The sequence below is a fragment of the Peromyscus eremicus genome, chromosome 10, assembly GCF_949786415.1.
Source record: "Peromyscus eremicus chromosome 10, PerEre_H2_v1, whole genome shotgun sequence".
Classification (NCBI taxonomy): Eukaryota; Metazoa; Chordata; class Mammalia; order Rodentia; family Cricetidae; genus Peromyscus; species Peromyscus eremicus.
Genome location: NC_081426.1, coordinates 78,184,743 through 78,200,318, shown reverse-complemented (window position 1 = coordinate 78,200,318; position 15,576 = coordinate 78,184,743). Strand labels below are relative to the sequence as shown.

At 37.1% G+C, this 15,576-nt stretch overlaps 1 protein-coding gene across 1 annotated transcript in view; it reads right to left on the bottom strand.

Annotated features, from left to right (window-relative positions):
- Positions 1-6,796: 6,796 nt before the first annotated feature.
- The window catches only part of LOC131920427 (UDP-glucuronosyltransferase 2B15-like), a 77,270-nt gene continuing 68,490 nt past the window's right edge, over positions 6,797-15,576 (bottom strand). The window contains exon 5 of the mRNA XM_059274759.1: positions 6,797-6,837. Coding sequence (XP_059130742.1) covers positions 6,797-6,837 — 41 coding nt within the window. The remainder of the gene's footprint in view (positions 6,838-15,576) is intronic.

Here is a 15,576-nt window from a genome sequence, read left to right as displayed (position 1 = left end):
AAACTTATGTAATATTATCTGTCAAGTAACATAAAGAATATGTGTTAATACTGTGTGGAGAGACTTGAGCCAACTTATCCTGGATTCTGCCTATACTGATTAATGGGCTGTGTCTTCATAAGAGGTCTCACCCTCCATGTAAATGTGATTGTAAATGTAATTGTTTGAAACTATAAAATTAGCATTGTCAAATCCTTAGGTCCAGAAATTTGCAGTTAAGTTTCCACTTTTCTTTCATGATCTTCTAGTTCTACGTAGCTCAAAAGTCTTTTCTGTGGTGGTTCCTTTGGTCATCACCATGAGTGATATCTGACAGAAGCCATTTAGGGAGGAAGACTGTGTTGTTCTTCAGAATTTGAGACGGTTCATTTCATCATGGAAAGAAGGACATACCAAAGTTTCTGGCGGTAGCAGTTTGTGGTTGTGATTTCTCACATCACAGAAGCCCAGGAAACAGAAATATGGGCTGGAAATAGAGGCAGGCTATAACCGATCAATCAGTCTTACCTCTGTGGCTGTACATCTGCCAGGGATACTTCATGTGGCAAAGAGGCCATAAAGTAACAGAACAGCACCACCAACTGGGAAATGATAATGAGCCTGTGGGGCTGTTACACTTCCAAATCCTGATAATGCCCTTTGGCACAAACTTTTTCCATTCTCTTCACTAACTGCTCATTCATATTGAAGCCTCAGTCAGCTTGTGTAAGTAAGAGTTAAGCTCAGTTTATATTGCTCTACCTACACTTGCATGTCTTGCCACAATTCACAAAGATGTGGCTCTAGAGTTCTTTGATAAACAAATCATAGATAAAAACAATACAACAGAAAAGGGTTCATTTGATTTTGTTTTATTCAAATAGATTTTCTTTTGAAAATGAACAATAGGCACATTAATCTTGAACTTCTCTAACCTCTACATTGGTGTTTCAGTGAGCCTAATGTTCAGTAATGATAATGTGAATGTGTCAGCACTAAATAAACTATTTGAGTAAATCTTTAATTAGAATTGTACATTTTCAATGTTTGACTGTGAGTAAAGTGCACAGGGAAATCAGGAATTCAAAGTCTTGTAAAACGTGGAAGATGACTTTGACACTCCTCAATCACACCACTATATATCAAAGGGCTTTACCTCCACTTTTTTCTTTCCTGTCTTCATAACCTTAAACAAATGACATTTTATGGCAAGCAAAATAATGGTTTCCATAGAGACCTACAGGACACAGTCACACGGAGACGATGTTATTTCACTGAGAGTGGACAAATGACAGGTGTTTGGCTCCTGGTGGCAAACGTGACCCGGAAGATTGCTCTATAAAGGGGCTTCACGGGGTGTTTTTCATGGGTTGCCAGCTAATATACAGCTAATATACTTTGTCTTCATAGCTTAAGGAAACTAGACATTAACTTATGAAATTAAGGAGAAATGATAGATTTAGAATTCTCACAAAGCTGACAAAACTGAGAATACATATGGAATAAAATCATTTCCTCTCTTCACTTCACTGCAGGCAACATTTGAGCACAGGATTTAGAAATGCAAAGAGAAGAGCTAGAGGAATAAAATAGTTAAACTAGAAACTGTAATCAGTGAACCCCAGCAGTAACATGGAGACAGCAGAGATTATCATGTCATGGAGTAGGCCTTGAATTATCCGGTAAGCAATGTCAAAGACCATGATGTCCAAAATTGGTCATGATGCACACAGTTCAAGACAATACCATAATTTCCAGACAAAAAAAAAATATGTAGTAATGTTGAGGTGCATGTTTGGACAGAGTTGATAAAGATCTGAAATTTCCAATAAACTCGTACTCAAAAACTTGCCCATGATTTGCCATTAAAACTATGCAAGCATATCATCTTTGTTAAATGATAGCCTGTCCCTGGAGTTGAAGTCTTTGTATTATTATTACTAATATACTCCTGTTACTGTTTAGATAGTGGTGTCTTGTGGTCAATGTTCAGAGGTTTTGGCATGCCACTGGTAACCTACTGGAAGCTTTTGGAGATTTAGGAAATGGTTTAAAGTAGCAGAAATGAAGCCATTCTCTTTAAATTGTTATTGAGATCCTGTCTTTTTTCTTTCCTTACTTTATGCATCCTTCTGTCATGAGATAAGAACTGTGATCTACCAGGCTTTTCTCCATTATGTTCTGTCACATTTGTGAGCCAAAGTCACAAACAAACCCTAGATTAAACTTTTGAAATTATGTGTCTTAAAAGTGCCAAATATACTCATTTGATAAAAAACCAGTATTTTCAACAAATTCAGTAAGATTAGTTAGAAGTTATGTAACATAATACAAAGCACTTCAAGGGCCATACTTTTTGCATAAATATTTTTAAAAGCATAGAAGTTCATTTAAATTTCTGTTACTTCAGAGCAAGAGGTACCTACAGTCCCTAGAAGTAAGTGAAGGCTGTGTGGCAAAACTGAATGACTTGGAAAGATGCCTTTATGAACAATAAAGGCCAAGTGTAAAGAGAGGTTGTTTCTTTCTTTCAGTAACAATATAGTTACTCATAATGCAGCAAAACGTTATTTCTCGGTGCATTTGGAGACTTGGACTTTAGAAAAAAAAGATAAATATACTGAATGAATTAACGTGTAATTAGAGAAAATTTTGAATCACAGCTAAACTTAAATATTGTTGGGGTTTTTTATCGTAATGATTCCAAGTGGTATAATTCATTTCTATTAAGGCTGAAAAGATAGAATAAAATTTTATTTTATTTCTGAAATTTCACTTCCAAATGCTCAATTAGTGCACTGTATTATTGTTGAACTATTATTAGTCTCATTGATTGATGCTCATATTTTCTGTACTCATTCTCTAGTCTTACAACAATGTCATTTTGAAGCCTCCATTTGCATATGTAAGTATTGTTTCCTGTTAAATCTGGTTTCTTGTTCTCAAACTTCCAAAGAACTATAGAATGTCAAATTATAATCTATTAAAATTCTGTAGAGATTCAGAGTCTGGGAAATTCATGAAGAAATGTAGATAAGATGGGTGATATAATGAGAACTACTTAAATATCCAATCATCTCCAGCCCTGTATCAAACCATCTGAAGTAACCTCTCTTATTCTCTATCCCTATTCTAAGGAGACAAAATAAGTAGATCCTGGTTGAACAACCTACTCTTCCCCCTTCTAAAAAACCCTTGAGACTCCTGGCCTATTCTATATTCTAAGTGTCAGCTCTCAATACTCAGAAATACATTTGACTTGGAACTTCCATGGATGACCACATCAATTACATTCATAGACAGTTTCCCATCAGACAACACACAGTCCTCACACTCTCCTAAAATCTACAGAGGAAACAGAAACTGTGGAACAAAACACCCACCCAGCAAAGTCAAATCCAGAATTCAGCACCTAGACTTTATAATCCCAGATGCTCAGAAGCCAGCATGAAAACACAATCAACAAAAGGAAGGGCAATGTGCCTCCACGAGAACCATGCCATCCTACAACAGCAGGCCCTGAAAATTCTAACATAACCAAAACACAAGAAAAAGACCTTAAAACCATCTGTATCAAGATAGCAGGGGTCCTTAAAGAGGAAATGAGTGAAACCCTTAAAGAGATCAAGGAAAACACAAGCAAACATTGGGAGGACACAAGCTTTTGAAGACCTGAAAATGGAAATAGAATCAATAAAGAAAATCCAAACTGAGGAAACGAGAAATTTAGGGATTTGAACAGAATTACAGAGGCAAAGTTCACCAAGGAGTACAAGAGACGAAAGAGAGAACCTCAGGCATTGAAGATACAATAGAAGAAATGGATACACTGGTAAAAGAAAATGTTAAATCTAAAAAGTGCCTGAAACCAAACATCCAGTAAATCTGGGGCACAATGAAAATACCAAATCTAAGAATGATAGCAATGGAGGAAAGTTAAGAAATGCAGAGCTCAGAGGCCAGAAAATATTTTCAACAAAATCGTATACGAATATTTCCCTAACCTAAGGAAGAGAATATTGATCAAAATACAAGAAACATAAAGAACACCAAATAAGTGGAACCAGATAATAATCAAACTCTAAATGTACCAAACAAAGAAAGTTTATTAAAAGCTGCAAAGGAAAAATACATATAAAGCAGACCTATTAGAATCACACCCAACTTCCCAGTAGAGACTCTAAAAGCCAAAAGTGTTGGGACAGATGTGCTTCAGACTCTAAGAGACCACAGATGCCAGCCCAGACTACTATACCCACCAAACTTTCAATAACACACCAACAGACGTAACACAACAGACACTGAAGTAATCCAGAAAATCATAAAGACATACTTTAAAAACCAACTGGAAAAAGTGGAAGGAGGAGAAACTGTGCTTGGGATGCATTGTATGAAAGAAGAACAAATAAATAAATAAAATACTTGCCACCCCTTCCCACCCCCTCAAAAACCCAAACAAAACCAACCAAACAAAAAACTAGGTACCCCACCAAATTGTAAAATCTAAAAGAAACTGAAAATTTTCTCTATAGGTACCACTTCCCAAACTTACATCAAGATCAGAGAAGTAATTTAAATAGACAGACAACCTGTAGAGAAATAGAAGCTGTCACTAACAGTCTCCAAGCCAAAAAAAAAATTACTTCATTAAATTTGCAGGCAAATGGATGGAACTAGAAAAAAATCATCCTGAATAAGATAACACAGAACGAGAAAGAGAAATATGGTTTGTATTTTGCTTGTATGTGGATATTAGCCATTAAATAAATGGTAACCAACCTACAATCCATAGACACAGAGAGGTTAGGGATAGAATAAGGGACTGAGTGTTGCGGGGGAACTTGGATTTCTCTGGAAGGGGGAAAATAGAATAGATTTACAGGTGAGTGTAGAAGTGGGCAGGGGGTAAGGAGGGTCATGTGAGGACAGATAGCATTGAGGGAGGAAATGCAGAGAGAGAGACACCTAGAATTGAGAGGCATTTGAGGAATGGTATGGAAACCTAGTGCAGCGGAAATTCCCTAAAATATATGAAGGTGATCCAAATGAGGTCTCCTAATAATGAGAGTGACAGAGTTCAAACTGACCATGTCTTGACACCAAAGGAAGTTTTCAGTATCCAAACTGGGTTGCATTAAATTGAGTTGTTGGAAATGGCCAACAACCCAGATCATTCCTAAGATAATGGGTTGCTCTCTGGAGACTGACTGCTGGGCTCCATTGCTGAGGACAACGTCCACACAACTCACTGAATTGGGGTAGTCAAGCTGGTGCTTACATGGAGCATTCATCCTTATGTTCTAACGTCTTTGGTGTGAAAATATGTTGTGGGAATTTGGTCCAATAGCCAATTGTATTGGAGCATCTTGGCCCAATGGGCCTTCCGTCCCCATCTCTGCCTTGAGAGCAAAGAGGCAGGGGTGCCGCTTCATTCTGTATTTGTTAGTATACCATATTGATTTCATCCTTTAATAAACCTGACCTGATCCAAGACTTTCATATTCTACTTTAAGAATATACTGCCAAGAAAACAAGGCCCTCTGAATCAACTGAGCAAGGCTCACATGAATTCACAGAGATTGAAGCAGCAAGCACAGGGACCACACAGATCTGTTCCACTTCCTCTGCATATATATTATACCTTTCAGATTAGAGTTTTTATAGGACTTGTGGTTTGTGTGAATGAGTAGGTCTTTGGTTCTTGTGCCTGTAGACTGAGTTACAGACTGAGATACAATCTCAAATGTATGTAAAATAAACTGGAAACTATTTTGAAAGGCCGTGGAGAAATAGAAAATCAGTTAGTGAAAATAAAGACTTTTCATAATAGCTCAGTGCAATAACAAGATTGAAATGACTGTAATTCTAATTTCATATGCATTCCACAAGATGTTGATTAAAAGGAAAGAGGAAAAAAGTTGCCATTTTATGCTATTTAGGCAAACGTGGTATGATATGACTTGAGTATATTACAGCCAAGCAGCATAGTTTGTCTATCAAAGACACAGAGGAATGTGCGAGAATATATGCTTAGTTTTCAGGGGTGCATGATATATTTTGCATAATTAGCCTCTGAAAGATCATAGAAGAAACCTTGGCAAATTTAACGTGCTTACATGATATAAATCTGCATAGAAATAAATTAAGAGATTGATGAGAGAAAAGAGTGAGAATATCACTTAATCTAAATACATATTTTTCAGTCTCATTGGTCTAATAGAGTGAGATGATTAATATGGACACCACACTTTCCCACTTCTTCAAATATATATACACCATAAAGAAAAATCAACAATGAATAACACATTCAGTCAACTTTATAAAGAACAGATGATATTTACTGGTTCTTAGCACACTAGAGTATTACATGATTGTATTATATAAAAAGTGGGTTTTGCTTTGAATCTAAATGACTGATGGACTTTAAGTTAGAGGTATTTATTAATGTACTTAATCATATTGTACAGTGGTTATCTACTTTTAACAATGACCAGAAAGAACAAAGCATAATAAGACTTTGGTTTGTTACAGTCAAAAGCAATGAAGGAAAAGCAGTTCTCCGTGCACATTCACAAGCCATCACTTTGGTGGCCAAGTATTAGTTGGAGGTCCACTATGGTATTTATTTTTCTAAATGTAAGACTTATAAAAATCTTTCAGAGATGTAAGTAGAAAATCTATACTTAATGATCTGAATAATCATCATTCTAAGTTTGTGATACCTTCATGTACTTTTGTTTACATCCTTCACTCATATTCTATGTGAAGTTTCTGTTGGATCTGTTTTGGTATGAAGTTAGAATAACCTTGGCTTTGCTCAAACTGCCAAGTCACAGTGACACTTCTCATAGTCACACTCTGAGAAGTGAGGTCAATTAAGATTTGACAAAAGGGTAATAATTAACTACAAATTCTTGCTTTGATAAGATGAGACCTAGGAATGATTAATTAATAACAGTCAATACTATCTAAAAGCCACAAAGGCCTAGACAGATGTGCTGCAGAGACTACGAGACCAAAGATGCAAGCCCAGACTACTATACCCACCAAAAGCTCTCAATAACGTAACAACAGACACTGAGAAAATCCAGAGAATCATAAGGACATACTTTAAAACCCAACAGGCAGAAGTAGAGAGAGGAGAAACTGTGGTTGGGATGTATTCTATGAGAGAAGAACAAATAAAAAAATAGATAGATAGATAGATAGATAGATAGATAGATAGATAGATAGATAAATAAATAAATAAATAAATAAATAAATAAATAAATAACAAATAAAAAGCTTACCAACCCCTCCCATCCCACAAAAAAAAAAAAAAAAAAAAACAAAACCAAACAAACAAACCAAAGAATCCTGTACTTCAACAAATGGAAAACCTTAAAGAAACAGCTAATTTTCACAATAGGTACCACTTACCAAACTTATGTCAAGATCAGATAAACAATTTAAATAGACAAACCACCTGTAGAGAAATAGAAGCTGTCATTAACAGTCTCCCAGAAGGCCCTGTTAATGATTTCATTAAATTTGCAAGCAAATGGATGGAACTAGAAAAAAAAATCATCCTGAGTGAGGTAGCCCTGCTGTGGGATGTATGGCAAATGTGTTGCTGATTAATCAATAAAACACTGATTGGCCATTGGCTAGGCAGGAAGTATAGGCGGGGCAAGGAGGAGAATAAAGCTGGGAAGTGGAAGGCTGAGTCAGAGAGACACTGCCAGCCGCCACGATGAGAAACAGCTTGTGAAGATGCCGGTAAGCCATGAGCCATGTGGCAAGGTATAGATTAAAGGAAATGGATTAATTTAAGCTATTAAGAACAGTTAGCAAGAAGCCTGCCACGGCCATACAGTTTGAAAGCAACATAAGTCTCTGTGTTTACTTGGTCGGGTCTGAGAGGCTGTGGGACTGGCAGGTGAAAGAGATTTGCCCTGACTGTGGGCCAGGCAGGAAAACTCCAGCTACATAGCCCCGACCGAAAAAGAGAAATATGGTATGTATTTGCTTATATGTGAATATTAGCCATTAAATAAATGGTAACCAACCTACAATCCATAGACACAGAGAGGTTAGGGATAGAATAAGGGACTGGGTATTGGGTGGAATTTGGATTTCCCTGGAAGGGGGAAAATAGAATAGATTTATGGGTAGACCATAGAAGGGGGCAGTGGGGAGGGAGGATCATGTGAGGAGAGGAAGGAGAGACAGCATTGAGGGAGGGAATGCAGAGAGAGACAGCTAGAACTGAGAGGCATTTGAGGAATGGTATGGAAACCTAGTGCAGTGGAAATTCCCTAAAATATATGAAGGTGATCCAAATGAGGTCTCCTAATAATGAGAGTGACAGAGTTCAAACTGACCATGTCTTGACACCAAAGGAAGTTTTCAGTATCCAAACTGGGTTGCATTAAATTGAGTTGTTGGAAATGGCCAACAACTCAGATCATTCCTAAGATAATGGGTTGCTCTCTGGAGACTGACTGCTGGGCTCCATTGCTGAGGACAACATCCACACAACTTACTGAACTGGGTTAGTCAAGCTGGTTCTTACATGGAGCATTCATCCCTATGTTCTAATGTCTTTGTTATGAGAATATATTCTGTAGGCTAACAAATAGAAATATAAATACCAATTTAGTCACAAAACCTATGATTTACTATCTCTTCTGACTTCAAGATATGCTAAGGCAATGTTGGCATAGAACCTATGGGAATAGCCAGGCAAGGTTTGGTTTGACTTAAGGTCCATTCCACAAGACAATTTGGTGACCAAGAACCAGAAACTTGAGAACCCAGAAACCTAGGGTAAAACCAAACCATATTATCTAAAGAAAAAAGTATCAATAAAACAACTCTTAGTAATATTCTGCTATAATCATGGGTCAGTGCCTATTAAGTAATCATCAGAGCCATTTCTTTCTGGACCAGACAGGAACAGAAGTAGAAACCCACAGCCAGACATGCATAGAGAAGAAGGATTGAAGGATGCTGGGAAGGAGGGAGGGAGAAAAAGAGCGGGGGAGGGGGGAGCAAGTCCTTGAAACAGACATTTAAATGAGATATCTCCATTAAATCTTTCTCTCCTTAGAGTAGTAAAACTGAAGAAAGAGGAAGAGGAAAGAATGTAAGAGTCAGAAAGGATGGAGGACACCAGGAGAACAAGGCCCTCTGAATCAACTGAACAAGACTCATATGAACTCACAGAGACTGAAGAAGCAAGCACAGGGCCCACATAGATCTGCTCCACTTCCTCTGCATATATATTATACATTTCAGATTAGTATTTTTATAGGACTTGTGGTTTGTGTGAATGAGTAGGTCTTTGGTTCTTGTGCCTGTAGACTGAGTTACAGACTGAGATACAATCTCAAAATGTATGTAAAATAAACTGGAAACTACTTTCAAAGGCCATGGAGAAATAGAAAACCAGTTAGTGAAAAAAAGGACTTTTCATAATAGCTCAGTGCAATAACAAAATTGAAGTGGCTATAATTCTAATTTCATATGCATTCCACGAGATGTTGATTAAAAGGAAAGAGGAAAAAAGTTGTCATTTTATGCCATTTAGGCAAAGGGGGTAATACGACTTGTGTATATTACAGCCAAGCAGCATAGTTTGTCTATCAAAGACATGAAGGAATGTGTGAGAATACATGCATAGTTTTCACGGGTACATGATATGTTTTGCATAATTAGCCTCTGAAAGATCATAGAAGAAACCTTGGCAGAAATAACAAAGCATAATATTGCCAAGTAAAGGAAATAGAGCAGTGAAAGAAAAAGAAAACTGTTTTTAATACTTGTAACCTACATGTATTCACTGTTATTAAGTAAAATCATTCCTAGGTCTCACCTTATGTGACCAGTTATTTGTTGTTAAATATTACCCTTTTATCAAACCTTAATTGATGTCATTTCTCAGCACATGACTATTAGACTGTGACTCAGAAGCTTGAGCAAAGGCAAGATTATTCTAACTTCACCAAAACACATCCAACAGAACAATCCCACAGAATATGAGTGCAGGATGTAAGCAAAAGTGCATGAAGGTATCATAAACTTAGAATGATTATTCAGATCATCTGAAAGGTTTTCATAAATCTTATATTTAGAAAAGTAAATACCATAATGGAGGTAACAAATACTTGGCCACCGAAATGATGGCTTGTGAGTGTACATAGAGATCACTGCATATGAAGGACACAGCTGAACTCATCTGCATTGGCTCTCTCTAACCAGAATGCAGGTAAGTAGTACTAGAGCCAAAATCCAACAATATCTGTTGATAAACATTAAGTCTAATCACATGTCAGGGTATCAGGTGAATGCATCAGGGCCCACCACTAGAAATGCAGAACCAATGGCTGACTAAACTCACCTCTGCCAGATTATCTATTCGATCCCTTGTTCAATAACTTCATCTTTCAAGAGTACACTGTCTCCAGTTACAATCATAATTTTATATGAATATATATATATATATATATATATATATATTCCACACATTCCCAAATTACCCAAGGAGACAACAATGCTTAGGGTGATAACAGATGAACTATTGATACTTTGTGTATCATCTTCTAGGTCTTGGTATCATTTTGTTCAATTGAATCTGGTATGCAGACATTCATCTTTTTTTTCTGATGGCTGAATGTTTCATCACTAGCAGACAATCTTCTTTGCTCTGTAGTAATGCTTCTAGCTCTTGCTCGTTTCAAGAATATCTTTTCTGTGGGAGATGTTTAATGCTGGATTTTGTGCTTAAAGAGCATTAGGAAGCAGACACCCAGTTAGCACATTTGTATCATCCATTCTTTCATATTCATATTGCATTCAGTCTGTAACCTAGTGCAGGAAACTCTCACTTAACAGTTGTACACCCTCACATTGATGTCTCAGCTTCACGTGCCATCTTCAGATATGAATCCATGATTGGCAGGAGCCATGTGACTTCTTTGGGAAACATGGCCTGAGAATAGTACGAACAGCTCTCCTTGTGGCAAGACCCTGGAGACCCTGACCCAATTGGCAAAGACCTGTGAACAGTTTGCTGCATGATTCTGGGAATTACTTTGGGAATGCGTGTGCTACATGCTCTCCTTGCTTTCCCTATGATAGCCATACTGCTGGCCTGAATGAGTCACAGTAGGTCATGCAGTTTAATATTCCATATTTGCTGTAATATTCTGGAAAGATTGACTTTACCACAAGAGTCTTTGAGAAATGTTATTAAATAGATGGTATCAGGAGTTAATGGAAATGGTCTAGGAACAGGGAATGAAGCAGAATCATAGAAACCCAAAGTTCCCTCATTTCTAATAACTATGCCAATATCCTAAGAAGTTAAGGGAGATAGACATAAGAACAAGGGATGAACAGTGCCAGCTATTAAGAGTCAGTTTCCAAGTTATGTTCACTATAGGATAAATGGAAAAACCTGGTATGCCCTCAGAGGAGATAGAGTAGTACAAAATGTAGACTAGAGTGATCCAGCTTTGGGAACCCAGACTCTACCAGATGTAAATATTAACCCCAAGAGACAAAACTGTCTCTCACCCCACATGACACAGTAACCATATATGCTGCCAACTGGGCACACTGTTCTACCTGTAGATGTGCCTAGTTAGAGAAGTTCCTTTGTAGCTTACAAGACTGCTTATGCTTCTAACAGTAGAGACATAGATAAAAAGGTAATGGCTACTGGTGGGAGATTTGGGGGATGGAAGGGGGAAGTGGCAAGGAACAAACTGGTAATTATTATAACCATTTTAAGAAACTCAGGAAGCAAAACTGATTGTAAAACTGATATTGAAATTGCATAAATAAAGACAGCCCAGACTATCCAGGACCACTTGTTTGAACAACAGCAGGTGGTCACAGTCTCTTCTTGGCTCCAACTTCACACATCCCTTCCGGTCATCGAACACATCTGGAGCAAGGTTTCCAACACATGATTGTCTTAATTTTGTTTCGAATCTGTAGTTACTTTTATAATCCTGTCTTTAAGCATTGCTGTTAAAAAAAAATAATGCTGCCCTGAAATAATAAATAAGGTTACATCATTTCTGGCCTTATATATGACAATTTACAGCTTTCCATACTAAAATACTTTTAATAGATGACACATTTGGAATATTCTACAGTCTGTTTTGAAACAATTTTGGGTATTAGTTAAACTCAAAACACTTAGTATATAATTGAATTTTTCAGAGCATGTAAAATTTATCCTGATGTGCATGTATTTTTCCATGTATGTATGTATGTATGTATATATACATACATATATACTGCTTTATGTGTAAAGATTTCAAAATTATAATAAATGAATTATTTTATCATATATGATGAAATATCTGTGTCTACCTGAAAGTTCTCTTGTGAATCTGCCCCTGTGTCTGTACTTGTGTGTGTGTGTCTCTGGGTACCTAACAAAGGGCTTTTGCTCCATATTTATTAAACACCATAGAAAGCATCACATGGGAAAAGGAATGAGGGGTACTTCACAGAAATCTTCAACATGGCTTTACAAGAGATTAAGTCAGTGATTCTAAATGACCCCACATAACCAAAATAACAAACAAACAAACACTGTTGAGTATTATCTGAATGTTGCATTCCAGCATTTATTCTGGATATTCATTTCATATGGTTTCCTTCAACCTATTTGTGGTTTCTGGCATTACTGCTGTGACACACGTATATATATGCATTACTTTTGGTTTAGGCTGTGGAAAAGTACATGATACAAAATCACAGCTACACTTTACCTAAGGTTGTAAAAGCTGATTGCATAGGGAATCCAAGGCAATTAAGATCAGTTGGTACACTGTTCTCATAAAGGCAGATTAGACAAACAGGTTGAAGAGACAGCACAATATCTGTCTTGAGTCTTAAGTGACCTCAAGTTGCATTATTAACTCTGGAGGTCCAAAAAAGTCACAGTCTCTTAGAATGTGAGAGGTGTTTTCATAATAATCCATTAACATACAGAGAATTCTCAAATGATGAAGTGAAAATCTCTCAAGAAGTGTTCACTGTCTTTAACAATTACGGAAATGCAAATTAAAGCTCCCCTGGGTTTTCATCTTACTCCAGGCAGAATAGCTAAGATCAAGAAAACAACAGACAATAAGTACTGGTGAGCATGTGAGGAAAGGGAAACCCATGTTCAGTGCTGGGATTGCAAACGTGTAATTACTCTGGAAATCAGCGTAGAGAATTCTCAAAAAAAGCTAAAATTACATCACATGACCCAGTCATACTGCTCCTTCATATGTATTCAAAGGATTCCACATCTCTGGTGGTTTGAATGAGAATGATCCCATGTGCCCTCCCACAAACTCATGTATTTGAATACTTGTCCCCCAGTTGGTGGTACCATTTGGGGATGCTTAGAATGTGTAGCTTTGCTGGAGGAAGTATGTTATTAGAGATGGGCTTTGAGAGCATAAAACCTTGCCTTACTTTGAGTTTTCTCGCTTTGCTTGTACTTGTAGTTAAAATGGGAGCTTTCAGCTTCCTGTTTTGGCCACCATGCCTGCTGCCTTTCCATGGTGTCCCACCATTATAGACTTTGACCTCCTGGAACTATAAGTCAAAATAAACTCTTTTACATATAAGTTGCCTCTGTAAGTTTTGTCACAGCAATAGAAAAGTGATATCCAACTCCACAGACACTTGCTCAGCCGTGTCCATTGCCACTCTATTCATAATAGGGAATAAAAACAGCCTAAATGTCCTTCAACTGATGAATGAATAATGAAAATGTGGTACATATACACTGTGAAATACTATTCAGCTGTAAAGAAAAAAATGATATAATTATTTTGTGCCTAATGGTGTCATGGATCTTAGAGGAGAACATGGGAAGGGTTGTAGGTAGTTGTGTAATTATATTTTAATTATAAAATAAAATAAATATACACTGGAAATTTAGCTTTTAGACCTCTTAAGATCTTATTTTGCCTCTGGACACTGTAGTTGTATAGGTTTCTTCCCTCTTTAAAAATACATCTACAAGGCTTGGAGTGATGCCTAGGCAGTTAAGAGCACTGGCTGCTCTTCCAGAGGTCCTGAGTTCAATCCTTTGCATCCAAGTTGTAGCTTATGCCCGTCTGTAACTCCTATTCCAGGGGATCTTCTGCATTCTTTGGATACTGCACATAAATGGAGAACAGAAATACACACATCATACAAAAATATAATAAAAATAATTTAAAAATATATCAATATAGTGAAAGAACATGTAATTAATTATTTTTGTTCTTTTGGTCAATTGTTTATTTAAATTTGCCCATTTAGTTGTATGATAAAATATTCAATATATATTCCAAATAATTCAGCACTGTCTGCTTTGTCCTTGATGTTAGTGTTATGATTTCTTACATCAATTAATTTTAAGTATTATTTGCCTACCTGAATGTACTTTTGATTTGTAAAGAGTGACACTGAGTCTTTCTTTGAGTTATTAGAACATACCTCTTTCTACAGAAGAGGTCTTCTTAATTTAGTTTCCTTGTTCTTCATTCATTTTGCAAAGTATTCTCAGCTATGAAATAATGACTGCAGGTATTTGAAGATAGGGCAAACTTTTAAGATTTTACTCTATCTTATAAAGTCTTAACAATATTACATACAGGGAGAGCGAGTTTACTGTGAGATTGTGTCAACTAGTAATATCAGAAGCTACACCATAAAGTTTGACTAACATGACCGCTCAAGTGTGGGCTGAACAAGGACACTAACGGACATGCTGGACATGTCTGGAGAAAAGTCCACATCCTGCACGAAGAATTATAGGCACCCAAAGAAAGCTGGGAGTGGGAGAAGGTGGTCTTCCCAAGGAAGAGCACACCAATTGATTGTCCAGTGTCAGAAGGTTAGTCCTGAAAACATAAATACAAATACCATTACATGGATTGAACTGGTGATATTTAGGAATATGTACACACACACACAAACACACACACACACACACACACACACGCAAACACACGCACACACACACACACACACACACACACACACACACACACACACACAAGCACATTAGTGGAAAAAAAGCCCATGAATTTGAAGGATAGTAGGGAAGGTTCTATGGGAGGGCTTGGTGGGAGGAGAGGAAAGGAAGAAATATTATTATCAGCATTATTTCAAAAGTGCAATAAATTTATTGTAGCTGGAGAGCTTCTCTCCAGGGCCCACCAAGTCCCTGCAGTCCCACACACAGACGCTTACATTATTTAAACTGTTTGGCCTAATGGCTCAGGCTTCTTGTTAACTGTCCTTACATCTTAAATTAACCCATTTCTATTAATCTATACCTTGCCACGTGGCTCGTGACTTACCAGCATCTTCACATGTTACTTGTCATGGCGGTGGCTGGCAGTGTCTCCCTCTCTGCCTTCCTGTTCCCTCAATTCTCCTCTCTGTTAGTCCCACCTATAATTCCCGTCTGGCTACTGGCCAATCAGTATTTTATTGATACAGAGCAATATCCACAGTAATTTATTGCAATAAAATACAATAAAAATAAAACAAAATATTTGAGTCAAAACTCTTCAATCAATGTTTTCTATTTGTTTTTAGGGATTT